The sequence below is a fragment of the Bos indicus x Bos taurus genome, chromosome 1, assembly GCF_003369695.1.
Source record: "Bos indicus x Bos taurus breed Angus x Brahman F1 hybrid chromosome 1, Bos_hybrid_MaternalHap_v2.0, whole genome shotgun sequence".
NCBI lineage: Eukaryota > Metazoa > Chordata > Mammalia > Artiodactyla > Bovidae > Bos > Bos indicus x Bos taurus.
The window spans coordinates 136,352,627-136,378,115 of record NC_040076.1 but is presented as its reverse complement, the minus strand read 5'-3'; the positions used below and the strand labels follow the sequence as shown (position 1 = coordinate 136,378,115).

Sequence of the window (25,489 nt, the reverse complement as noted above, 5' to 3'; positions counted from 1 at the left end):
AAAGAAAATCTCATGTGTTCCCTTGGATTATATGTGCTATTGTTAATAGGGGAAACAACCTTTGAAATTCACTTATTCTTCCTCTAGGAAGGTTTACATCTAAAAAGTATTCTATAAACGTTACATGCTATCAGTGCTGCAAAATATACTTGAATCAAAATCAGGTCCAAATAGATCAGAATTGAAATTTTTAAAAAATTAAATAATCAAGACATAAAAAAAACTAAAAGAAAAAACAATTTAGTATCTATGAAATTTCTTAATGGAAAAGAAATTTTAAACCTTAAAAATAATAAATGTGGGAATTCTTTTGTGCTTCAGTGGCTAGGAATCCATGCTCTCACTGCCAACGGCCTAGGTTCAATCCTTGTGTGTGGCCAAAAAGAAAAAATAAATTAAAAGAGAAAGACTGATTGGCTGATCTGTATTAAACTATTGTACAGTAAGAAACAAAACTGGGCTTCCCTGGTGGCTCAGCAGTAAAGAATCTTCCTGCCAATGCAGAAGACACAAGTTCAATCTCTGGGTCAGGAAGATCATCTGGAGGAGGAAATGGCAACCATGGACAGAGGAGTCTGGTGGACTACTGTTCATGGGGCCACAAATAGTCGGACACGATTTAGCAACTAAACGATAACAACAAAGAAACAAAACTAGAGCAAACAACAACAAAAAACCCCAACAATTTAGGAAAAATATCTCACATACAGTTGGCAAGAGAAGGGGAATGGTACTGAACTGGTACTGAATTACAAGTTTTTTAAGACAGCAAAATGGTAGTGGAACAAGACATCCAACTGGCAACGCTCTAGGGAAACAGATACTTTCATACATTACTGGTGAGAGTACAAAGTAATACCATCCCTATGAAGTACAATTTGGCAACATCCATCAAAATTACAGATTCACTTAGTCCTTAATCCACCTATTCAACTTCTGAGATTTATCCTACAGATGTAGCTGCTTCTGAACTTCCTAGGTGTTGCTAGTGGTAAAGAACCCGCCTGCCAATGCAGGAGATATAAGAGATGCAGGTTCAGTCCCTGGGTCGGGAAGATCCCCTGGAGAAGGGCATGGCAGCCCACTCCAGTATTCTTGCCTGGAGAGTCCCATGGACAGAGAAGCCTGGTGGGCTACCGTTCATAGGGTCACAAAGACTCAAACATGACTAAAGTGACTTAGCACACATGAATGAACTGAGAGAGGAAAGAATTGGGCATAAATCAGTATCCACCAACAGAAGACAATTATATGGATGTGTGCATATAATGGAACCCTTCTTAAAGAATAAGAAAACATTCTAAGCAATGATTTGAAAGAACTCTAAGATTATTCTATGGAATGCTATCTTTAGTTGTAACAAGAAAAGTGATAGTTAGACATGGTTAGTCCCATTCTTCAAAATCCCTCAGTAAGATAAGATTAAGTACAATCTTCTACTACATCTCCAAAGATTCTCTCTATAACATTATTTGTAAAAGCAAAACACTAGAAAAATCTTATAACAGTTGAATAGTAAGGCAAATTATGATAATCCACACAACAAAATATTATTTAGCTACTAAAAATGTCATTTATAGGGAGTTTGACATAACATGAAAATGGTTAAGCAAAAATGCTAAGTAAAAAACTCATATACAGGACTTCTCTGGTGATCCAGTGGTTAAGACTCCACACTTCCAGTGTAGCAGTCATGGGTTTGATACATGGTGAGGGAACCAAGATCCCACAAGCCATGCAGCATGGTCAATGCCCCCCTGCCCAAAAAAACCCCACCCCCCCAAATCATATAAAACAGTAATTCATTTTTTAAAATTTTATTTTATTTTTAAACTTTACAATATTATATTGGTTTTGCCAAATATTGAAATGAATCTGCCCAGGTACACATGTGTTCCCCATCCTGAACCCTCCTCCCTCCTCCCTCCCCATACCATCCCTCTGGGTCGTCCAAGTGCACCAGCCCCAAGCATCCAGTATTGTGCATCGAACCTGGACTGGCAACTCATTTCATACATGATATTATACATGTTTCAATGCCATTCTCCCAAATCTTCCCACCCTCTCCCTCTCCCACAGAGTCCATAAGACTGTTCTATACATCAGTGTCTCTTTTGCTGTCTCGTATACAGGGTTATTGTTACCATCTTTCTAAATTCCATATATATGCATTAGTATACTGTATTGGTGTTTTTCTTTCTGGCTTACTTCACTCTGTATAATAGGCTCCAGTTTCATCCACCTCATTAGAACTGATTCAAATGTATTCTTTTTAATGGCTGAGTAATACTCCATTGTGTATATGTACCATGGCTTTCTTATCCATTCATCTGCTGAGGGACATCTAGGTTGCTTCCATGCCCTGGCTATTATAAACAGTGCTGCGATGAACACTGGAGTACACATGTCTCTTTCCTTTCTGGTTTCCTAAGTGTGTATGCCCAGCAGTGGGATTGCTGGATCATAAGGCAGTTCTATTTCCAGATTTTTAAGGAATCTCCACACTGTTCTCCATAGTGGCTGTACTAGTTTGCATTCCCACCAACAGTGTAAGAGGGTTCCCTTTTCTCCACACCCTCTCCAGCATTTATTGCTTGTAGACTTTTGGATCGCAGCCATTCTGACTGGCATGAAATGGTACCTCATAGTGGTTCTGATTTTCATTTCTCTGATAATGAGTGATGTTGAGCATCTTTTCATGTGTTTGTTAGCCATCTGTATGTCTTCTTTGGAGAAATGTCTATTTAGTTCTTTGGCCCATTTTTTGATTGGGTCATTTATTTTTCTGGAATTGAGCTGTAGGAGTTGCTTGTATATTTTTGAGATTAGTTGTTTGTCGGTTGCTTCATTTGCTATTATTTTCTCCCATTCCGAAGGCTGTCTTTTCACCTTGCTAATAGTTTCCTTTGTTGTGCAGAAGCTTTTAAGTTTAACTAGGTCCCATTTGTTTATTTTTGCTTTTATTTCCAATATTCTGGGAGATGGGTCATAGAGATCCTGCTGTGATGTATGTCGGAGAGTGTTTTGCCTATGTTCTCCTCTAGGAGTTTTATAGTTTCTGGTCTTATGTTTAGATCTTTAATCCATTTTGATTTTATTTTTGTGTATGGTGTTAGAAAGTGGTCTAGTTTCATTCTTTTACAAGTGGTTGACCAGTTTTCCCAGCACCACTTGTTAAAGAGATTGTCTTTTCTCCATTGTATATTCTTGCCTCCTTTGTCAAAGATAAGGTGTCCATATGTGCATGGATTTATCTCTGGGCTTTCTATTTTGTTCCATTGATCTATATTTCTGTCTTTGTGCCAGTACCATACTGTCTTGATGACTGTGGCTTTGTAGTAGAGCCTGAAGTCAGGTAGGTTGATTCCTCCAGTTCCATTCTTCTTTCTCAAGATAGCTTTGGCTATTGGAGGTTTTTTGTATTTCCATACAAATTGTGAAATTATTTGTTCTAGCTCTGTGAAGAATACTGTTGGTAGCTTGATAGGGATTGCATTGAATCTATAAATTGCTTTGGGTAGTATACTCATTTTCACTATATTGATTCTTCCAATCCATGAACATGGTATATTTCTCCATCTATTAGTGTCCTCTTTGATTTCTTTCACCAGTGTTTTATAGTTTTCTATATATAGGTCTTTAGTTTCTTTAGGTAGATATATTCCTAAGTATTTTATTCTTTCCGTTGCAGTGGTGAATGGAATTGTTTCCTTAATTTCTCTTTCTGTTTTCTCATTATTACTGTATAGGAATGCAAGGGATTTCTGTGTGTTGATTTTATATCCTGCAACTTTACTATAATCATTGATTAGTTCTAGTAATTTTCTGGTGGAGTCTTTAGGGTTTTCTATGTAGAGTCATCTGCAAATAGTGAGAGTTTTACTTCTTCTTTTCCAATTTGGATTCCTTTTATTTCTTTTTCTGCTCTGATTGCTGTGGCCAAAACTTCCAAAACTATGTTGAATAGTAATGGTGAAAGTGGGCACCCTTGTCTTGTTCCTGACTTTAGAGAAAATGCTTTCAGTTTTTCACCATTGAGGATAATGTTTGCTGTGGGTTTGTCATATATAGCTTTTATTATGTTGAGGTATGTTCCTTCTATTCCTGCTTTCTGGAGAGTTTTTATCATAAATGGATGTTGAATTTTGTCAAAGGCTTTCTCTGCATCTATTGAGATAATCATATGGTTTTTATTTTTCAATTTGTTAATGTGGGGTATTACATTGATTGATTTGCGGATATTGAAGAATCCTTGCATCCCTGGGATAAAGCCCACTTGGTTATGGTGTATGATCTTTTTAATGTGTTGTTGGATTCTGATTGCTAGAATTTTGTTAAGGATTTTTGCATCTATGTTCATCGGTGATATTGGCCTGTAGTTTTCTTTTTTTGTGGGATCTTTGTCCGGTTTTGGTATTAGGGTAATGGTGGCCTCATAGAATGAGTTTGGAAGTTTACCTTTTTCTGCAATTTTCTGGAAGAGTTTGAGTAGGATAGGTGTTAGCTCTTCTCTAAATTTTTGGTAGAATTCAGCTGTAAAGCCATCTGGACCTGGGCTTTTGTTTGCTGGAAGATTTTTGATTACAGTTTCAATTTCCGTGCTTGTGATGGGTCTGTTAAGATTTTCTATTTCTTCCTGGTCCAGTGTTGGAAAGTTGTACTTTTCTAAGAATTTGTCCATTTCTTCCCCGTTGTCCATTTTATTGGCATATAATTGTTGAGAGTAGTCTCTTATGATCCTTTGCATTTCTGTGTTGTCTGTTGTGATCTCTCCATTTTCATTTCTGATTTTATTGATTTGATTTTTCTCCCTTTGTTTCTTGATGAGTCTGGCTAATGGTTTGTCAATTTTATTTATCCTTTCAAAGAACCAGCTTTTGGCTTTGTTGATTTTTGCTATGGTCTCTTTTGTTTCTTTTGCATTTATTTCTGCCCTAATTTTTAAGATTTCTTTCCTTCTACTAACCCTGGGGTTCTTCATTTCTTCCTTTTCTAGTTGCTTTAGGTGTAGAGTTAGGTTATTTATTTGATTTTTTTCTTGTTTCTTGAGGTGTGCTTGTATTGCTATGAACTTTCCCCTTAGGACTGCTTTTACAGTGTCCCACAGGTTTTGGGTTGTTGTGTTTTCATTTTCATTCGTTTCTATGCAAATTTTTATTTCTTTTTTGATTTCTTCTGTGATTTGTTGGTTATTCAGCAGCGTGTTGTTCAGCCTCCATATGTTGGAATTTTTAATAGTTTTTCTTGTGTAATTGAGATCTACTCTTACTGCATTGTGGTCAGAGAAGATGTTTGGAATGATTTCTATTTTTTTGAATTTACCAAGGCTAGATTTATGGCCCAGGATGTGATCTGTCCTGGAGAAGGTTCCATGTGCGCTTGAGAAAAAGGTGAAATTCATTGTTTTGGGATGAAATGCCCTATAGATATCAATTAGGTCTAACTGGTCTATTGTATCATTTAAAGTTTGTGTTTCCTTGTTAATTTTCTGTTTAGTTGATCTATCCATAGGTGTGAGTGGGGTATTAAAGTCTCCCACTATTATTGTGTTATTGTTAATTTCTCCTTTCATACTTGTTAGCATTTGTCTTACATATTGCAGTGCTCCCGTGTTGGGTGCATATATATTTATAATTGTTATATCTTCTTCTTGGATTGATCCTTTGATCATTATGTAGTGACCATCTTTGTCTCTTTTCACAGCCTTTGTTTTAAAGTCTATTTTATCTGATATGAGTATTGGTACTCCTGCTTTCTTTTGGTCCCTATTTGCATGGAAAATCTTTTTCCAGCCCTTCACTTTCAGTCTGTATATGTCCCCTGTTTTGAGGTGGGTCTCTTGTAGACAGCATATGTAGGGGTCTTGTTTTTGTATCCATTCAACCAGTCTTTGTCTTTTGGTTGGGGCATTCAACCCATTTACGTTTAAGGTAATTACTGATAAGTATGATCCCGTTGCCATTTACTTTATTGTTTTGGGTTTGAATTTATACACCGTTTTTGTGTTTCCTGTCTAGAGAATATCCTTTAGTATTTGTTGGAGAGCTGGTTTGGTGGTGCTGAATTCTCTCAGCTTTTGCTTGTCTGAGAAGCTTTTGATTTCTCCTTCATATTTGAATGAGATCCTTGCTGGGTACAATAATCTGGGCTGTAGGTTATTTTCTTTCATCATTTTAAGTATGTCTTGCCATTCCCTCCTGGCTTGAAGAGTTTCTACTGAAAGATCAGCTGTTATCCTTATGGGAATTACCTTGTGTGTTATTTGTTGTTTTTCCCTTGCTGCTTTTATTTTTTTTTCCTTGCTGCTTTTAATATTTGTTCTTTGTGTTTGATCTTTGTTAATTTGATTAATATATGTCTTGGGGTGTTTCGCCTTGGGTTTATCCTGTTTGGGACTCTCTGGGTTTCTTGGACTTGGGTGATTATTTCCTTCCCCATTTTAGGGAAGTTTTCAACTATTATCTCCTCAAGTATTTTCTCATGGTCTTTCTTTTTGTCTTCTTCTTCTGGGACCCCTATGATTTGAATGTTGTAGCATTTAATATTGTCCTGGAGGTCTCTGAGATTGTCCTCATTTCTTTTAATTCATTTTTCTTTTTTTCTCTCTAATTCATTTATTTCTACCATTCTAATTCACTACTCCTATCTTCTGCCTCTGTTATTCTACTATTTGTTGCCTCTAGAGTGTTTTTAATTTCATTTATTGCATTATTCATTATATATTGACTCTATATTATTTCTTCTAGGTCCTTGTTAAACGTTTCTTGCATCTTCTCAATCCTTGTCTCCAGGCTATTTATCTGTGATTCCATTTTGGTTTCAAGATTTTGGATCAATTTCACTATTATTATTTGGAATTCTTTATCAGGTAGATTCTCTATCTCTTCCTCTTTTGTTTGGTTTGGTGGGCATTTATCCTGTTCCTTTATCTGCTGGGTATTCCTCTGTCTCTTCATCTTGTTTAAATTGCTGAGTTTGGGGTGTCCTTTCTGTATTCTGGCAGTTTGTGGAGTTCTCTTTATTGTGGTGTTTCCTCGCTGTGTGTGGGTTTGTACAAGTGGCCTGTCAAGGTTTCTTGGTTAGGGAAGCTCATGTCGGTGTTCTGGTGGGTGGAGCTGTATTTCTTCTCTCTGGAGTGCAATGAAGTGTCCAGTAATAAGTTATGAGATGTCTTGGTATGTCTTGCCCTGGAACTTGTTGGCCCTTGTGTGGTGCTTGGTTTCAGTGTAGGTATGAAGGTGTTTGATAAGCTCCTGTCAATTAATGTTCCCTGGAGTCAGGAGTTCCCTGGAGTCAGGATTTGGACTTAAGCCTCCTGCTTCCAGTTATCGGTCCTATTTTTACAGTCTTTTCAAAACTTCTCCTATATAGCACCATTGATAAAACATCTCGTTTCGAAGACTTGGGTTGCTTTTCTGGGTGCCTGATGTCCTCTGTCGGCATTCAGAAGTTGTTTTGTGGAATTTACTCGGCGTTTAAATGTTCTTTTGATGAATTTGTGGGGGAGAAAGTGTTCTCCCTGTCCTACTCCTCCACCATCTTAGCTCCTCCCCTAAAATATTAATTCAATATGTAGTATGGATATTAAAGAGTTGGATGTGACTGAGCATGCACATACACACTCACCTGCCTGTGGTAACCACATATCTGATCTCTTTTTTTTTAATGGTTGCTTGTTTTCAAAGTACAATTGACCTATGACTTTATATTAGTTCCCATTATATGACATAGTGATTGGATATTTTTATACATTTTCAAGTGACCACTATGATAAATCTAGTTACGATATGCCACCATACAAAAATTACTTATTGACTATACACACTGTACATTTCATCCCCATGATTCATTTACTTTGCAACTGGAAGTTTGTAATTCCTTCTTAAGAATTTGTAATCTCTTAATCTCCCTCACCTATTTCTTTCCCCCCGTCTTCCTCCTCCCATCTGGTAAACATATGTTTTTTGTTTGTATCTATAACTTTCTGTTTTGTTTAATGCTTGTTCATTTGTTTTGTGACAATATTTTAAATAGAATAGTCAGAGGTTGCCTCAATGAGGAGGTGGTGATTGGACAAAGACTTGAAAGACATGAGGGAGTGAACCGTGTGGATATTAAAAGAAAGCACATTCCAGGCAGATTGAAGAGTCAATACAAAAGCCCTAAGAAGGAATGTGCCTGGTACATTTCAAAACAGCATGGAGGCTGGTGTGGCAGAATAAGCCAGGAAAGGGGTGAGTAAAAGGAAATAAGTCAGAGAAGTAATGAGGGATGGAGGCAGACCTTGTGGGAACTTGTAGATCATTCTAAGAATTTAGTGGAAGGTCGCTTGTTTGCTTCCACCTGGCCTCAAAATACATAAGGAAAAAAAAGAATAAAAGGTAAGAGAAAGTGAAAGACCAAAGAGTCTAGAGAGGGTGTGCATGTATGCTCAGTTGTGTCTGACTCTTTTTGACTCCCTAGACTCCTGCCAGGCTCCTCTGCTCATGGGATTCCCTAGACAACAATTCTGGAGTGGGTTGCCATTTCCTACCCCAGGGAATCTTCCCTGCTCAGGGATCGAACCTACGTTTCCTGCATCTCCTGCATTGGGAGGCTGATTCTTTACCACTGAGCTGAAGAAAGAATTCAAAGGGCCTGGATTCCATCTTAGGCCTGTTCATGCTGATCATGCTCGGCCACCTTTCCAATAGACTCTGAACTCTGTGTTTAGTGCCTATGAAAACAACAACAGAAGGATAAGACCCCCTCCAGACAGGGGAACCTTGAAGATCGTATCTAGGTTACTCATCACCTAAGAGAAAACATACACTTATCACCCCTTCCTCCAGACAGGCCATAAATTTTTCTGTATCTATTGGAGTGTAACCTTGGATTTATTGATTATTGGCTAATTGTTTGACTGTTTGAGCACATGAGCACATAGCACATGAATGATGGGGTTATTTGGATTGTATTTTCCTTGGTTTATGTAAGTCTCAAGGAATTTGGGGTGGTGGGTTCGGACATGTACACATGGGGTATAAAAGATTTTCACAAATGCTGGTCGGGGTCCTTGACTAAGAGGAGACTCTGCCTTGGGCCCGCTGGTCTAATAAACTGCACTCCACTATCTGCATTGTCCTTCTGAGTGAGTTTGTTTCCTGGAATGCATGGCTACAACCGAGCCACCTGGGAAGCCCCTAGAGAGGACAGGGATAATATTAAGAGCAGTATCCTTCGTAAGAGATCAGAATAATGATCAGCTATGGTCAGCAGCAGAGATGCCTCCTTTGAAGAATTGTGCTAGAGCCTCCTACGAAAGGCTGAAAATACTCATCTCTTAGCAAAGTTGCCCTCAGTGAATTCACATTGGTAGCTGAAACTGGCCATGGACTGAGTATTTACACCATGAAGAATGGCAAACACTGCAAATCTAGGTAGTTTTTTTCTGGGTGAGATGATTTAGCTGCATGCAAATAACTCTTCCTCAAAGACTGGTAGATAACAAGGAGGAGAACCTGGCTGTACCCTCAGACACACAAGTGGAAGGTGAAGACCTCAGTGACCTAGAGCTTCTTTTCTGTGAACCAACAGGAATGTTAGATCAACTGCTTAGAGAAAAAAAGGTATGGGTCTGAAATAACTTCTGAAGGTAGAGACTAAGCCTAGTTTCCTCTGAGAAAGTAAATAAGGGAACTGTCATGCAAATGTGAGGAGAGTCCAGGTCAAACAGCCTACTAGTGTTAAATCTGCATACATTTCTTTCTCTAACTTTCATTTGTTTGGAAATGGGTGGAGGGGGAGACAGTTGAGATAGGCTTCCCAGACAGAAGGATGTGAAAAGTTTGTGTCTGGTCATTGAAGATTACAAGAAGGCACAAGAATTTAAAGTAATGGAGAAAGGCATACTCTGGGGTCAATGACAGAGGAGGAGTTCAGTGAAGCCAAGGAGAGTCTCACAGTTTAAATATTAAAATATAAAATGATCTGGTATAAAAATTTAAATTCTACTATAAATGCTTAATGATTACTCAGAATTTATTTTTGATAATTTAATCTTCAAAAAGATAATTGTCTGAGTTACAATCATTTTTGTTTTACAGTTTTTGTCTAGATACTACCTACAAGTACTTATTAGCTGCCTTGAGGTGCTCTGGTGAATTCTCTTGGTTTGGCAGTCAGTACCTCAGCTGCAGGCATGTTCCCATTCCCTTCAGTTAAGTGGAAACTTGGAAAGGTCTGTAGCTTTTGAAACAAGATTGAATTCCTTCAAGTTTATAACCAAAGATATTTAAGAACTTGGATATGACTTCATAGGACGGTTAAACATAAATAAAAGATCAAGTGCTCACAAGATTACATTTCCGGAAAGCCCTCCTGGATGTAAGACAAAGGCGGGGTGTAGAAACGAAAACAAAAGTAGTCTGAGTTAGAGAGTGTCATTTGATTTTACTCTCTGCATTCAAGACTGCTCCTGTCTGCCTACTGAAACAGGTTGGTTTTTTTCTTTCTTCTTCATTCAGAGTTAGATATGACTTTTTTTAAAAGTCCAAAGATTTTGTATATTTATCTATGCAGAGGGAGTCGAGGCATAAAAGTTTACAGGTGCAAAAAAGAGCTATTTGAAAAGTTTTACACTTCAACCTTAAAAATATGAATATAGCAAGAATAAAATATTATTTTAATACCATTATTTGCCTATAAAGCTTTGTTAATAACAGGTTTTGCTATACCATTTTTTCTTGCTTTGTTTTATAAACACCAATTTTTTAAATTCTTGTAATAATTATAAAGGCATTTAAATGTGTTTCTATTTATCTGCCAGAAGGATCATTTCTGCAAATAATTTCCAGTCCTATTTTTATTTACTCATATTTTTAGTATGATTAATTCTTTTAAAATATCTTTCCTTAATATCTTATACTGTTTGGCCATATTATACCTTATCACCAGGTTCAAGATTTCTGTGATAAAAGAGAAGGAAAGAACAAAGTTCATATTGTGTTAATAATTAACATATAAGAGAATGAACACTAGAGTGGTCTTCTAGATTGGAACTTTTCACATAACTTTTCAAATAACTATAAGGATAAAAGTCATTTAAAATTGTGAGCACCTGGTTTTTACAAAATGAAAGCAGTTCTATGTGGTATTTTTCCTCTATGTGGCCTTCTTCATTTTGCTTTACTCATTTACAAAAGGTTAGCAAGTATAAGAATATTCTTTTGAAAATGTAGCATAAGCTGGTGTACTGTTTTGAAAATAATTTCTTCATTAATGATTCTATAAGAACATTTGATATTCTTCCAAGGACAAAAAATATCCCAAGGAAGACAGAAGGGCTAAGGAAAAAGCATAACAAAGCTTAGCACTATAATAAAAATGCTAAAAGTAATTATTATATATATTTTTAAATGTGAATTTTGTGCAAGCTTATCTTAATACTACAGGGTATTAATTGACAACATAGTAGAATAACTTAATGATGAGACACAAGATTCCTGGAATATCATCTTTCTATTCCTAAAGTAACAGCTTTATACTTATTAGTAAACGTTATAGTTGATAAATATTTGCTGGCCACCTAGAGTGTACCAGTCACTGTCTTCAGTTATTAATTACAAACAGAAATCCAATAGGTCACAGTCTTAGGGAACTTAGATCATAGAGGGAAAAGGTAGTCTGGGAAACTGCACAGGACCAGGTCAGTTCTTTGATATGTAGATACAGTTGATACACAGATACAGTTATTGGATTGGGAAAGTCTTCCAGAAAGGTGAAATTTGAGTTAACTGAATAGGAAATGGCCTTTCAAGGGACGGGAAGGAAATAGTATATCAGATAAAAGAAGAGAATGAGTAACGATGTAAATGCATACTATGGCATGGTGTGTGCCCAAAAACCACTGGCAAATCAGTACTGTCATCGTCTACAGTGTAAGGTGTACAGTAGAGGGTGTACAGGAACCATGGGTAGGACTACATTATGGAGCCTTGGGTATCATGGTAAAGAACTTAGATTGTATCTTTCAGAGAGATGTGTCTTTTAGGTGAGGAGCTAAGCAGGAGAGTGATAAGACTGACATTTTAGAGATAAAGCACACTGATGGCAGTAAGAAAAATGTTTTTGACAAGGAAGTGGTAAGAAGGAATGAGAACAGTAGGATACCAGTTGGGAAGACATTGTAATAGGCCAGGTAATAATGTGGATGAATTATGTGAAAAGGAAGAGACAGATTTGAGACCTATTTGGAAGGTAAAATCAGAATTTAGGGGCAGACTGAAAATCTGGGATGAAGGGATGAAGAGAGGAATCAAGGATGGTGCAGGTTTAAGGCTTAGGTGACTAGTGGAATAACAGTTCTATCAAATAGTAGTTTACAATCAGCATGCAGTGGCAAGTTTTGGAGGGAAGCTAACTCGAGGAGACTTTGTTTTATAAAAGCCAACAACTAAAATTAAGTACAATTCTGAGATAATTTATTTAACTTAATCTAAAATAAATTCATGAATAAATATAAGTAAAATATTTATTTTAAATAATTCATTTTAATTTATTGTTGATATACTGCATAAGAATCACAAAGTTGTGTATGTACAAGTTTTAGGGCTTAATGATTAAGAACATTTCTCAGGGTATTATTTTTTTTATCTTCCCTCTGTAAATCCCGTTTCCTGTACAGACTTGTAAAAACAAGCAATGAAAAACTACTCTTGAGGATATACTCTAATGTGACTTCCATTAAAGAGTTTCAAAGAGTGGCAGACTCAGGCTCACATATGGTATAACAACAAACTATTCTCTAATAAAAGCATAAAACATATGCTAGAGCAAAAGTATTTCCATTTAAGCAATATTAAAATAAATATGCTGTATTCTTTTTGCCATTTAGATTGGAACCATGGCTTTGGAATACAACCAGTCAACAGATTACTATTATGAGGAAAATGAAATGAATGACACTCATGACTATAGTCAGTATGAAGTGATCTGTATAAAAGAAGAGGTCAGAAAATTTGCAAAAGTTTTCCTACCTGCCTTCTTCACAATAGCTTTCATCATTGGACTTGCAGGCAATTCCACTGTAGTGGCGATTTATGCCTATTACAAAAAGCGGAGAACCAAAACAGATGTGTACATCTTGAATTTGGCAGTGGCGGATTTATTCCTTCTATTCACTTTGCCTTTTTGGGCAGTTAATGCAGTTCATGGGTGGGTTTTAGGGAAAATCATGTGCAAAGTCACTTCAGCCTTGTACACAGTCAATTTTGTGTCTGGAATGCAGTTTCTGGCTTGTATCAGCACAGACAGATACTGGGCAGTAACTAAAGCTCCCAGTCAATCGGGAGTGGGAAAACCATGCTGGGTCATCTGTTTCTGCGTCTGGGTGGCTGCCATCTTGCTGAGTATCCCTCAGTTGGTTTTTTATACAGTAAATCATAAAGCTAGGTGTGTTCCCATCTTTCCATACCACCTAGGAACATCAATGAAAGCATCAATTCAAATCCTGGAAATCTGCATTGGATTTATAATACCCTTTCTTATCATGGCAGTGTGCTACTTCATCACGGCAAAGACACTCATCAAGATGCCTAACATTAAAAAATCTCAGCCCCTCAAAGTTCTGTTCACAGTGGTCATAGTTTTCATTGTCACTCAATTACCTTATAATATTGTCAAGTTCTGCCAAGCCATAGACATCATCTACTCCCTGATCACTGACTGTGACATGAGCAAACGCATGGACGTTGCCATCCAAATCACAGAGAGTATTGCACTCTTTCACAGCTGCCTCAACCCCGTCCTATATGTTTTCATGGGAACCTCTTTTAAAAACTACATCATGAAAGTTGCCAAGAAATACGGATCCTGGAGAAGACAAAGACAAAATGTGGAGGAGATTCCTTTCGAATCTGAAGATGCTACAGAGCCAACCAGTACTTTCAGCATTTAAATATAAGACCCATCTGTCTCTTGCTTCAATACACATGAATGATGCTTCCTGCTGAGAACATCTGCATCTGCATCAAACATCTGCATTTTTCAGAAATTCAAATTTCAAACACTGTGGTGGCAACTTGTAGCAAAGAAGAGGTTGGGGTGGGAAAGGGGAGTGGGGTAGAAGCCAAGAAAAAGAAGAAACAAAATAATAAATTCATAAAACACAGAAATTAAAGCTAACAATATAAGAAAATAGTATTAACAGTCATACATAAGAAAAACACTACAAGTTAGGTCATCTAAAACAGATTATTAAAGAGGTTTAATTTAAGGGTCATTTACAGTTATTTTAAATTATCTAAATTTTAACATAACAATTTTCCTGCATAATTTTAATACTTGAATAATCATGCAGCAACATTTAATGACTTTTTCTTTTTCCTGTTCCTAATTTGTAAGTGATTTCATAAAACTTCAGAAAGAGTAAAAATTAGCAATCAAAAATAAAAAAATAATCTTTCTGGCTGTCTTTTTCTTTCTCCTGTTTCTAATGTGTAAGTGATTTCATAAAACTCCAGAAAGAATAAAAACTAGCAAAGGAAAAAAAAAAGCTTTTCTGGCCATTTTAATGTATTACTAGTAAGTTTCTTAACATACAATTTACTTTTATGTCAACTTTCTTTAGTAATAAGCTGGTTATCCTATTAGACTTATCATGTATACTCTAGAAGCAATCCTCAGACAAGCACAGGTTTTAATTTTTATAATTGCCTAAAGGACTTATCCACTTATGTGATTCTATTACTGAAGGTTTACTAAATATTTTCCTATATGTAAAGACTATTATTTATCACTCAAACACTTGTATTTTTCAGCAATGAAAATATGTACCACAAATAAATTTTAATAACATGTACTGCTTACCTCTTCAAAAATTATATATAGATTATTATTATTCAGGTAATATGCCCCTACTAAAATTTAATTTTGGTAGAAATGACAATGGCTAAACATGGTGTGCATTTTACCTCACAAACTGTAAAAAAAAAATAGATGTTTTCTGCTCTTAAATTAAACATTGCCTAATCAAGACATTATTTTAAGATTACTTTCCTTTTATCAGTTCAGTTCAGTTCACTTCAGTCGCTCAGTCGTGTCCGACTCTTTGCAACCCCATGAATCGCAGCACGCCAGGCCTCCCTGTCCATCACCAACTCCCGGAGTTCACTCAGACTCACGTCCATCGAGTCAGTGATGCCATCCAGCCATCACATCCTCTGTTGTCCCCTTCTCTTCCTGCCCCCAATCCCTCCCAGCATCAGAGTCTTTTCCACTGAGTCAACTCTTCGCATCAGGTGGCCAAAGTATTGGAGTTTCAGCTTTAGCATCAGTCCTTCCAAAGAACACCCAGGACTGGTCTCCTTTAGAATGGACTGGTTGATCTCCTTGCAGTCCAAGGGACTCTCAAGAGTCTTCCCCAACACCACAGTTCAAAAGCATCAATTCTTCAGCGCTCAGCTTTCTTCCTTTTATCAACTATTTCTAAATTTGAAAATGCTTTCAAAGGTAGAATTTAAAGAACTGTGGTCATGAAATGAATAACTATGTATCTTATTATTCTAGCACAGCATCTGGCATGAAGGATCATTATGAATACTCACCACTGCTCCACCATTTCTTGCCATTAATTATGTAGCTGTCTCCATCTCGCTGGATGCTACATTCAATATTCGTGGCATCACTTGAAGCTACATCGGGCTCTACAAATAAGCAAAGGCTGAATTTACAGGCAGGCAGATACCACTGGTTTATAAAAGACACTTAAAGAAATGTGAACTCTCTGATGACAGAGGCATCTTTGTCTTTTTCATCTTCCTAACATTACACATAGTAGGTAATCAATAAATGTGCACTGAGAGAATGAATGAAATATTTAGAACAACTCAGATAGATCAGCTATCCAAACTGTGTTTTTGGCTTACTCAGTGACACATGAGTTGGGTTACAACTCACTTAATCCTCTCTCTAATCATCAAACACACATTAAAAATATCATTGTTTACTTCATACAATGGAAATCTGTACTACATATTTGCAAGCCAGATTTTCCCACCATCAGTTCAGTTCAGTTCAGTCACTCAGTCATGTCCAACTCTTTGCAACCCCATGGACTGCAGCATGCCAGGCTTCCCTGTCCATCACCAACTCCCGGAGCTTACTCAAACTCATGTCCATTGAGTCAGTGATCCCATCCAACCATCTCATCCTCTGTCATCCCCTTCTCCTCGTGCCTTCAGTCTTTCCCAGCATCAGGGTTTGCATCAGATGGCCAAAGTATCAGTCCTTCCAGTGAATATTCAGGACTGATTTCCTTTAGGATGTACTGGTTGGATCTCCTTGCAGTCCAAGGAACTCTCAAAGAGTCTTCTTCAACCCCACAGTTCAAAAACATCAATTCTTAGGCGCTCAGATTTCTTTATAGTCCAACTCTCACATCCATACATGACCACTGGAAAAACCAAGCTCTGACTAGATGGACCTTTGTTGGCAAAGTAATGTCTCTGCTTTTGAATATGCTGTCTAGGTTGGTCATAACTTTTCTTCTAATGAGCAGGCGTCTTTTAATTTCATGGCTGCAGTCACCATCTGCAGTGATTTTGAAGCCCAAGACAATAAAGTCTGTCACTGTTTCCATTATTTCCCCATCTATTTGCCATGAAATGATGGGACCAGATGCTATGATCTTAGTTTTCTGAAAGTTGAGTTTTAAGCCAACTTTTTCACTTTCCTTTTTCACTTTCATAGAGAGACTCTTCAGTTCTTCTTCCCTTTCTGCCATAAGGGTGGTATCATCTGCATATCTGAGGTTATTGATATTTCTCCTGGCAGTCTTGATTCCAGCTTGTGCTTCATCCATCCCGACATATTTTTTTTCTATGTACTCTGCATATAAGTTTAATAAGCAGGGTGACAATATACAGCCTTGATGTACTCCTTTCCCGATTTGGAACCAGTCTGTTGTTCCATGTCCAGTTCTAACTGTTGCTTCCTGACCTGCATACAGATTTCTCAGGAGGCAGGTCAGGTGGTCAGGTATTCTCATCTCTTAAAGAATTTTTCATAGTTTGTTGTGATCACACAGTCAAAGGCTTTGGCATAGTCAATAAAGCAGAAGTAGATGTTTTTCTGGAACTCTTGCTTTTTTGATGATCCAACAGATGTTGGCAATTTGATCTCTGGTTCTTCTGTCTTTTCTAAATCCAGCTTGAACATCGGGAATTTCATGGGTCATGTACTGTTGAAGCCTGGCTTGGAGAATTTTGAGCATCACTTTGCTAGCGTGTGAGATGAGTGCAACTGTGCGGTAGTTTGAACTTTCTTTGGCATTGCCTTTCTTTGGGATTGGAATGAAAACTGACCTTTTCCAGTCCTGTGGCCACTGCTGAGTTTTCCCAATTTGCTGGCATATTGAGTACAGCACTTTCACAGCATCATCTTTCAGGATTTGAAATAGCTCAACTGGAATTCCATCACCTCCACTAGCTTTGTTCATAGTGATGCTTCCTAAGACCCACTTGACTATCCATTCCAGAATGTCTGACATCGTGATTATCTTGGTCGTGAAGATCTTTTTTATATAGTTCTTCTGTGTATTCTTGCCACCTCTTCTTAATATCTTCTGCTTCTGTTAGGTCCATACCGTTTCTGTCCTTTATTGTGCCCATCTTTGCATGAAATGTTCTCTTGGTATCTCTAATTTTCTTGAAGAGATCTCTAGTCTTTCCTGTTCTACTGTTTTCCTCTATTTCTTTGCATTGATCACTGAGGAAGGCTTTCTTACTTTCCTTGCTATTCTTTGGAACTCTGCATTCAAATGGGTATATCTTTGCTATTCTCCTTTGCCTTTTGCTTCTCTTCTTTTCACAGCTATTTGTAAGGCCTCCTCAGACAACCATTTTGCCTTTTTGCATTTCTTTTTCTTGGCGGTGGTCTTGATCACCATAGGTTTAGTATATTAACCAACTTTTTTTAAATTAATTTTTTTGGGAGTATATTTGATTTACAATGTTGTGTCAGTTTCTGCTGTACAAGAAAGTGAATCATAATATCCACTCTTTTTAGATTCTTTTCCTATACAGGTCATTAGCTCCCTGTGCTATACAGTAGGCTATATACAAGTTATCTATTATATACATGTGTGTGTGTGTATAATGTGTATATGTCAGTCCCAATCTCCCAATTTATCCCTCCCTGCCGCTTGCTCCCTTGGTCACCATAGCTTGTTTTCTACATCTCTGACACTATTTCTGTAGTATCTTAAACAACTTCTAACTGTGCCTTTCAAATTCTATCAGTAATGCTGTCATCGATCTATTTTGCATTCTATAAAACCGGCTCAACATTTATTGTCCTCAGAAAGCTTTCCATAGGACACCTTTAGAAGACTGCTTTACAGCATTGCATTTTAGAACTTAACAGGCTAGTTCTAAATCATAGTAATCTGCATTTGTTAATATGCTGCTCTTTTGAGCAGTATCCTTCAAATAGTTTATGTGTTCCCTTTCTAAAACAAGAGACACTCTTTCTTTAGAAAAGGAGCTTTCTACTTAAAAGTTTTCTTTTTTAATTTATATTTATGGTTGTGCTGGGTCTTTGTTTTGCGCCCCGGCTCTCTGGTTGTGGAGAACGCGGGCTGCTCTCTGGTTGCAGTGCACACGCTCCTCATTGTGGTGGCTTCTCCTGTTGTAGAGCACAGGCTCCAGGTGCATGGGCTTCAGTAGCTGGGTTGCTCGAGTTAGTTGCTCTGCAGCATGTGGAATCTTCCCGGATCAGGGATCACACCATGTCCCCTGCATTGGCAGGTGGATTCTTATCCACCGGACCACCTGGGAGGTCCCAGTTTTACTATTATAAATGCATGCAGTGTTATAGAAGGATAATAGATTCTGATAAATTGATGGCCAGATGAAACTTAGTTTAATTCTAACTCAATTATAAAACAATGACTTTGTTTTTTGAGTAAGAGTTCTTAACTGTTTCCTATGTACAAATATACCAAGACCCACTTTTATTAGCATGCTCCTACTTTCATCAGCCCACATGATTATAATTTATAATTTGAGCTATATGACCAACACGGGTAAAAGTTCTATTTTTTTTGATTTATGGCAGAGTGGAGTACTTTTTAAGTGTCAGTATAAAATTATCACAAAGATGAATGTTTCATACACTAAGGTAAAAAAGATCTTAAACGACCTTAGAAGGCAATTTTAAATGCAAGTCAAAATATTATGAAATTAGGTTTGCTGCTACTGCTAAGTCACTTTAGTCGTGTCTGACTCTGTGGGACCCCATAGACGGCAGCCCACCAGGCTCCCCTGTCCCTGGGATTCTCCAGGCAAGAACGCTGGAGTGGGTTGCCATTTCCTTCTCCAATGCATGAAAGTGAAAAGTGAAAGTGAAGTCACTCAGCCGTGTCCGACTCTTTGCAACCCCACAGATTGCAGCCCACCAGGCTCCTCCGCCCATGGGATTTTCCAGGCAAGACTACTGGAATGGGGTGCCATTGCCTTCTCCAGAAATTAGGTTTACTCTGCTGCTAAAGCAGGCTACCAGAAAACATATGGTATCCTCCCAAAGTGGAGGACGATTTTATTCTGCACATTTTAAAATGCCAAAATATTAAAACTGGGCTCACAACAAACACTTTCATATTTCTGGTCACAGAAAAATTTGCCTAAACACAAAGCCACATCCCACATTTCTTTAGTTCCTCCATAATAACCTCAAGAGTGCACAATGGGAGAACGTGACTGATTTGCTCTTACCTGTCATACAGAAGCAGGAGGCAATATTCCCTTGAAGAAGAGGCTCTAGCCACTGCTGCTTCTGTTTCTCACTTCCATATAGGTGGAGCACCTCCATGTTCCCTGTGTCTGCATGTAATGAAGAAAAGCATTAATTTTGCATTTAAAAATGTACTAATATGAAATCCAAACTTTATATAGATAAGAGACATGAATCTTTCTAATATTTACTAACAAAAATATTTTGAAACATAATAGATGAAATCAGGTGTGTTCAGGGTGGCATGGCCATAGACTAAACATAATAATAAATATAATTTACAATGAAGGTATGCCATAAGCAGTCATAACTACATGGCATTTGGTGCCTATTATTCAGCTTGTTCTGAATCACAGACACTTGTCTACTTCATCCCAATGAAGCATGGTTCTAGTGAGTTTTGACTCAATTAGGACTGAGGAAAATAATTTACTGGCTAACTTTTGCCTGTTATCTTGCAAATATACTCTGCTAGGAACTAAAAAGCCTCTTGATGAAAGTGAAAGAAGAGAGTGAAAAAGTTGGCTTAAAGCTCAACATTCAGAAAACTAAGATCATGGCATCTGGTCCCATCACTTCATGGGAAATAGATGGGGAAACAGTGGAAACAGTGTCAGACTTTATTTTTGGGGGCTCCAAAATCACTGCAGATGGTGACTGCAGCCATGAAATTAAAAGATGCTTACTCCTTGAAAGGAAAGTTATGACCAACCTAGATAGCATATTCAAAAGCAGAGACATTACTTTGGCAACAAAGGGTCGTCTAGTCAAGGCTATGGTTTTTCCTGTGGTCATGTATGGATGTGAAAGTTGGACTGTGAAGAGGGCTGAATGCCAAAGAATTGATGCTTTTGAACTGTGATGTTGGAGAAGACTCTTGAGAGTCCCTTGGACTGCAAGGAGATCCAATCAGTCGATTCTAAAGGAGATCAGCCCTGGGTGTTCTTTGGAAGGACTGATGCTGAAGCTCAAACTCCAATACTTGGGCCACCTCATGCGAAGAGTTGACTCATTGGAAAAGAGTCTGATGCTGGGAGGGATTGGGGGCAGGAGAAGGGGACGACAGAAGATGAGATGGCTGGATGGCATCACTGACTTGATGGACATGAGTCTGAGTAAACTCCGGGAGTTGGTGATGGACAGGGAGGCCTGGCATGCTGCAGTTCATGGGGTCACAAAGAGTCAGACACGACTGATCGACTGAACTGAACTGAACTGAAAGTCCTTGAAGGCATCCTTGATTCTTCCATTAATACCCCAAAACCAACCAGGAATCCTTTTAGCTCTGCCTTCAAAATACAGTTAGAATCTTTCACTTCTCACTCTTTCCACTGCTACTTCCCTGAACAAATCCCTATCATTCATCACTCAGGACCATCACAACAAGACTCCCTGCTTATATCCTTCTCCTTTTGTTAATTCTCAACATGGCAGCCAAAGGAATCCTTTAAAAACTGAAGAGAAATCTTGTCATTCCTCTGCTCAAATGTCCATTTCATTAAAGTATAAGCTGTCATCTGCTTGTTAAGTCCCAACATATAAAGAAGACCCTTTCCCTCTGATATCTTTTACTTTTCTTTCCCTGCCACAATAACCTCCTTGGTTATTCCTAAAATACACCAATCACATTCATGCTTTAAGGCCTTTGTACTTTATGTTCTCTATGTTATGAAAATTCTTACCCCAGATCTCAGCATGGCTGACTCTCTCACCCTCTTTAAGTCTTAACTGAATGTCAGGTTTTCAATAAGGCCTATCCTGTGCCTTTCATCTTAATAATAAATTGTAATATATATTCCCCATCTCTCAGCATTCCAGCACTTCCCTACCTTGCTGGGGTTTTTTCTTCCAAAGAACTTTCCATCTTCAAACTTACTGTAAAATTACTTATTTAATCTATCTGGTGTTTATTTTTGTTTCTTTCTATTAGAATGTCAGCTCCATGATGGCAGAAAACTTTGTGTATTTCATCATCTATCCCGAGTTCCTAAAATGGTACTTAGCATATAGTAGGCAACTGATAAAGAATGAGCAAGTAAGTGGAGAGACAGTGAGGCTAACCAAAAGATTTTAAAACTCTATTCATTCCAACTAACCACAGATACATTTAATACTGAGTCAGAAAATTGGAAATTTTATAATGCCAATCCCTTTGATCGTAACTTCTATTCACTAATACTCAGTGTAATGATGTTTAATAAAAGAATAATACAATGAGAACATTAGATCCATTTTTTAACATTTAAATGAAAGTAACTAAAAAGTAAAATTACAAATTTATAAATCAATGACTTTGTGTAGGAAAATTTCCTTGTCAAAAAATAGAGAAATTGTAAACACTGCTTAAAATATCTAAGAATTATGTTATGATTTAAAATAATGTTGTAACCTGGTGCTTGGCAGTTAAAGATATCTGGAGCAAAAAAGCATTTTCCTGTTTCTTCAGCAATCAAGGCATAGTCCACCTGGGTGAGACCGCTTACAGCTGGCAAAAACAAGTTCCAGAGGCCTTCTGCTTTGGCCATTTCCTGTCAAGATGATGAATATACCAGAGTGACCATAATTTATCACAACCTCAAATAGTTTACCTTTAAAAGATATTGGTATTTATGCCTTTCAAACTTATGAAATTACTTCATCGTATCCTACAATGTGCCGTCATTAACTCATTATAAATCAACATTTTCTCAATGGTTAAATAAATGACTTTTCCACAAAGCTTCCTTATATTTGGCTGAAAAACTAAATTTACTTACTTGAGTGCTTCCTACTGAATCATAGCTATTATAAAATCTCTTCCATTTGAGTATAATTATGCCAAATACACTATTTTGTGCACTTCAATTTCTAACATGTGTTAACATTTGAAAACATGAATTTGGATTAAGTCTATGTGGGACAAATACTCTGCCTCAGCTTCAGTCTCAAGTGAGAGTGTTGATTGTATTTTTAATTTGAATAGCTATAAGAGGCTGTCTTCATTACATATCACACACAACACACTATGTAAATTAATTTGTATATTACAGATTCTATTTTTAAATTTCTTTTTAAAAAGTATACTTGAATAACTATCCTCTACATATATAACAAAAGTTATAATTGATATAATTATCCTCTACATATATAACAAGAGAAGTGACAACAAACTAAGTTCTCAAATAAAACCTGCATATAAATTGTCCAGTTTTAAGGTTCTCTTATTTTTCTTACCTTGAGTTTATCAATTACTAAAGGTTTTTTCCACTTGTCCACTGAATTTTCGTTTTGAACACAGAACTCAATTACCTCCTAAAAGTATAAAAGGATAAAAAAGTTCATTAGTTAGAGTTAATAAAAGTAATGCCATAAGCTGCTAATATCCAAAGTAAATAAACATATTTAAGTGAAAAGCTCTTTTAGCTGCTATTGAATCAGTAAAATTTCTTTCTAAAATCAGACACAGAATTATAAAAAATTTTACTTTTTTTTTTTTTTTTTTGCATATCAGGCATCCTAGCTTTGGTAGAGGGAAGCAGTGATCTCCAATCCCTCCTCTTGCCCTATTTGTGACATTTGGTTTTGCTTCCTGACTCCTGCCTATGTGGCCCATTGGAAACGAGGGCCCAGGCTAAGACATATAATTATATGTGTAATATATAATCATATGTAATATATAGTTATAGTAAATAATACAATATTTTATTCCTCACAAAATTATGCTGCCTTGGTATTAGAGAATTAACTTTCAAAATCCTACACCAAGATTTGAGTGTACCATTTTCAGTAAGATGGCATACTGGATGGTCATAGAATCCTCTCCCAGGGTAATACAACTAAAAATGCTGGGTAAAATATTAAAAATAATTTTAAAAATACATGTAATAATACATAGCTGTGCTGAAAGGAAAATAAGGAAACTCCTCAGAGGCCAAGAATAAAAATGTCTGACTTTAGGCATGAGTGAGCACTGGAACCAAGTTTGTCTGGAGGGTGTAGGCTGATCCATATTAGCCTAGATCCTAATTTCCAATGGGCCACATAAGCAGGCAAAACCAAATGTCAGAAACAGGGAAAGAGGAGGGATCAGAGACCACCACTTCCCTGCATCAAAGCCAGGATGCCTGATCTGCAAAACCTAAGTGGAAAAAAGTAGAAAATAAAAACAAAAAGCTGAATAAGACCATTCACAGGATGGAACAGAAAAAAGAAACATTTCTAACCTGCAGCCTGTCTTCAATCAAGTTTGAGATCTGAATTCACAGACCTATGTGGCCCTAAAGATTCAAGTCAAAAATTAAGTTTACAGTGTTCCTGGTGACAGTGCCTAAAAGTACTGCAGAAGCAAAAGCAAATTCACTCTGGAGGAAAATTCTTTTTAAAAAAAGTCTTGACTAATCCTTGCAGATAAAATTCCATTCCAAAGAACATGATTCCAGAATGAAAAAAACTAAACACTCAAGGTAATAAGCCACCATTAGCAAGAATTAGCAAAAACAAAAGTTTAACAAAATAGAATCATACTCCCAAAGGCCACAGATAGAATAATGATTAAATACAGAATAAAAAGTATTTGTGTCCAATAGATTCCAGGAATAAAAGAAGGAATTAAGAGGCCGACAAAGGACTATCAAACTTGGGTAGACAAACCTGAAAAAGACTGAATACAACTTGAGGCAAAGAAAAACCATAGTAATTAAATTCAAAAACACAATGGCAGTGATTCTCAAACTTTGGTGGGCATCAGAATCACTTGATAAAATACAAGGGTTCAGGCTGTATCCTTCCTCGATGAGTCTCTTGTGTATTCCTATTTTTGTAATCTTAACTAGCTCTCTAGGCAATTCTCACACAATCCAAATAATGAGATACACCCCTCTATGCAAGGTTGAAAGATGGACTAGTTACATTCAAATAATAATAAATTGAAAGAAAGATCTGAAGAAATTACTCCTTTCTTGAATGAAGCACAGAAATTCAATGGAAGGAAAATATGAGTGGTTAAAAGATATGATGGATACAGAGAGAATCATTACTTCCCTTTTCAAATTTGGAGGGGGGGAGGAAAAAAGAAAGAAAAATAAGCATTTACTAGCAAATTCTCATTAAAGGATTTTGATCCAAGAAGGAACATCTGGGTTGTAAGAAGGAATAGTAAATAAATAAAGTGATAAATACAAGGGTAAGTTGAAATTTAACAACTAGCTACATAAAAACAATAACAGTAATCTCTAATCTGTGAACTAAAATATTGGACTATAAGGACATTTTCCAATATTTTGCTCTTAAAACAACGCTGTACTTATTTCCTACATACAGGCTAATAGAATTACTGAAATAAGGCTATGAACATTGGTCAAAACTCTGTATTAAAAATTGTTTTCTAAAATTGTTCCACCAAATTACAGTCATATAAGTAAATATGCTAAAATGTTTCTTTTATTGAAGCATGGCTAATCTAAAACTTCAAGAAGACAAAGGATGGCTCTTTCACAGGCACCACAATGAACAGTACTTGTCATTTCTGTCAGGAAGTAAGTTAAGTTGGAAGACTTCCTGTTTATGGTTGTTACTTATTATAATTTCCATCCCTCATGTTGCCATGGAAATAGTAATGCAATTGTGTTTGATAAGAAATGTGTTATGTAATACGTGTACAAATTCGCATCTGTGACTACCTCTGTTTGACTCTATAGTTGTGAGAAATTACACTATGCCATTTGTCAGTTCAGTTCAGTCA

General features: G+C 36.9%; 2 protein-coding genes across 2 annotated transcripts in view; one reads left to right on the top strand and one right to left on the bottom strand.

Moving 5' to 3' along the window:
* The window catches only part of ACAD11 (acyl-CoA dehydrogenase family member 11), a 119,473-nt gene that overhangs the window by 29,285 nt on the left and 64,699 nt on the right, over window positions 1-25,489 (bottom strand). Inside the window, exons 10-13 of the mRNA XM_027545974.1 lie at window positions 22,984-23,061; window positions 22,160-22,298; window positions 19,752-19,859; window positions 15,585-15,683 (exon numbers count right to left, since the gene is read on the bottom strand). Coding sequence (XP_027401775.1) covers window positions 15,585-15,683; window positions 19,752-19,859; window positions 22,160-22,298; window positions 22,984-23,061 — 424 coding nt within the window. The remainder of the gene's footprint in view (window positions 1-15,584; window positions 15,684-19,751; window positions 19,860-22,159; window positions 22,299-22,983; window positions 23,062-25,489) is intronic.
* ACKR4 (atypical chemokine receptor 4) lies at window positions 10,063-15,020 on the top strand. Its single transcript, XM_027546001.1, has 2 exons — window positions 10,063-10,476; window positions 12,875-15,020. Exon 2 carries the CDS (start codon window positions 12,884-12,886, stop codon window positions 13,934-13,936), a length of 1,053 nt encoding a protein of 350 aa, XP_027401802.1. The 5' UTR covers window positions 10,063-10,476; window positions 12,875-12,883; the 3' UTR covers window positions 13,937-15,020.

What these genes read in the sequence shown, in the direction of transcription:
- ACKR4 (XM_027546001.1), top strand. Translation starts at nt 12,884, where the DNA reads ATGGCTTTGGAATACAACCAGTCAACAGATTACTATTATGAGGAAAAT.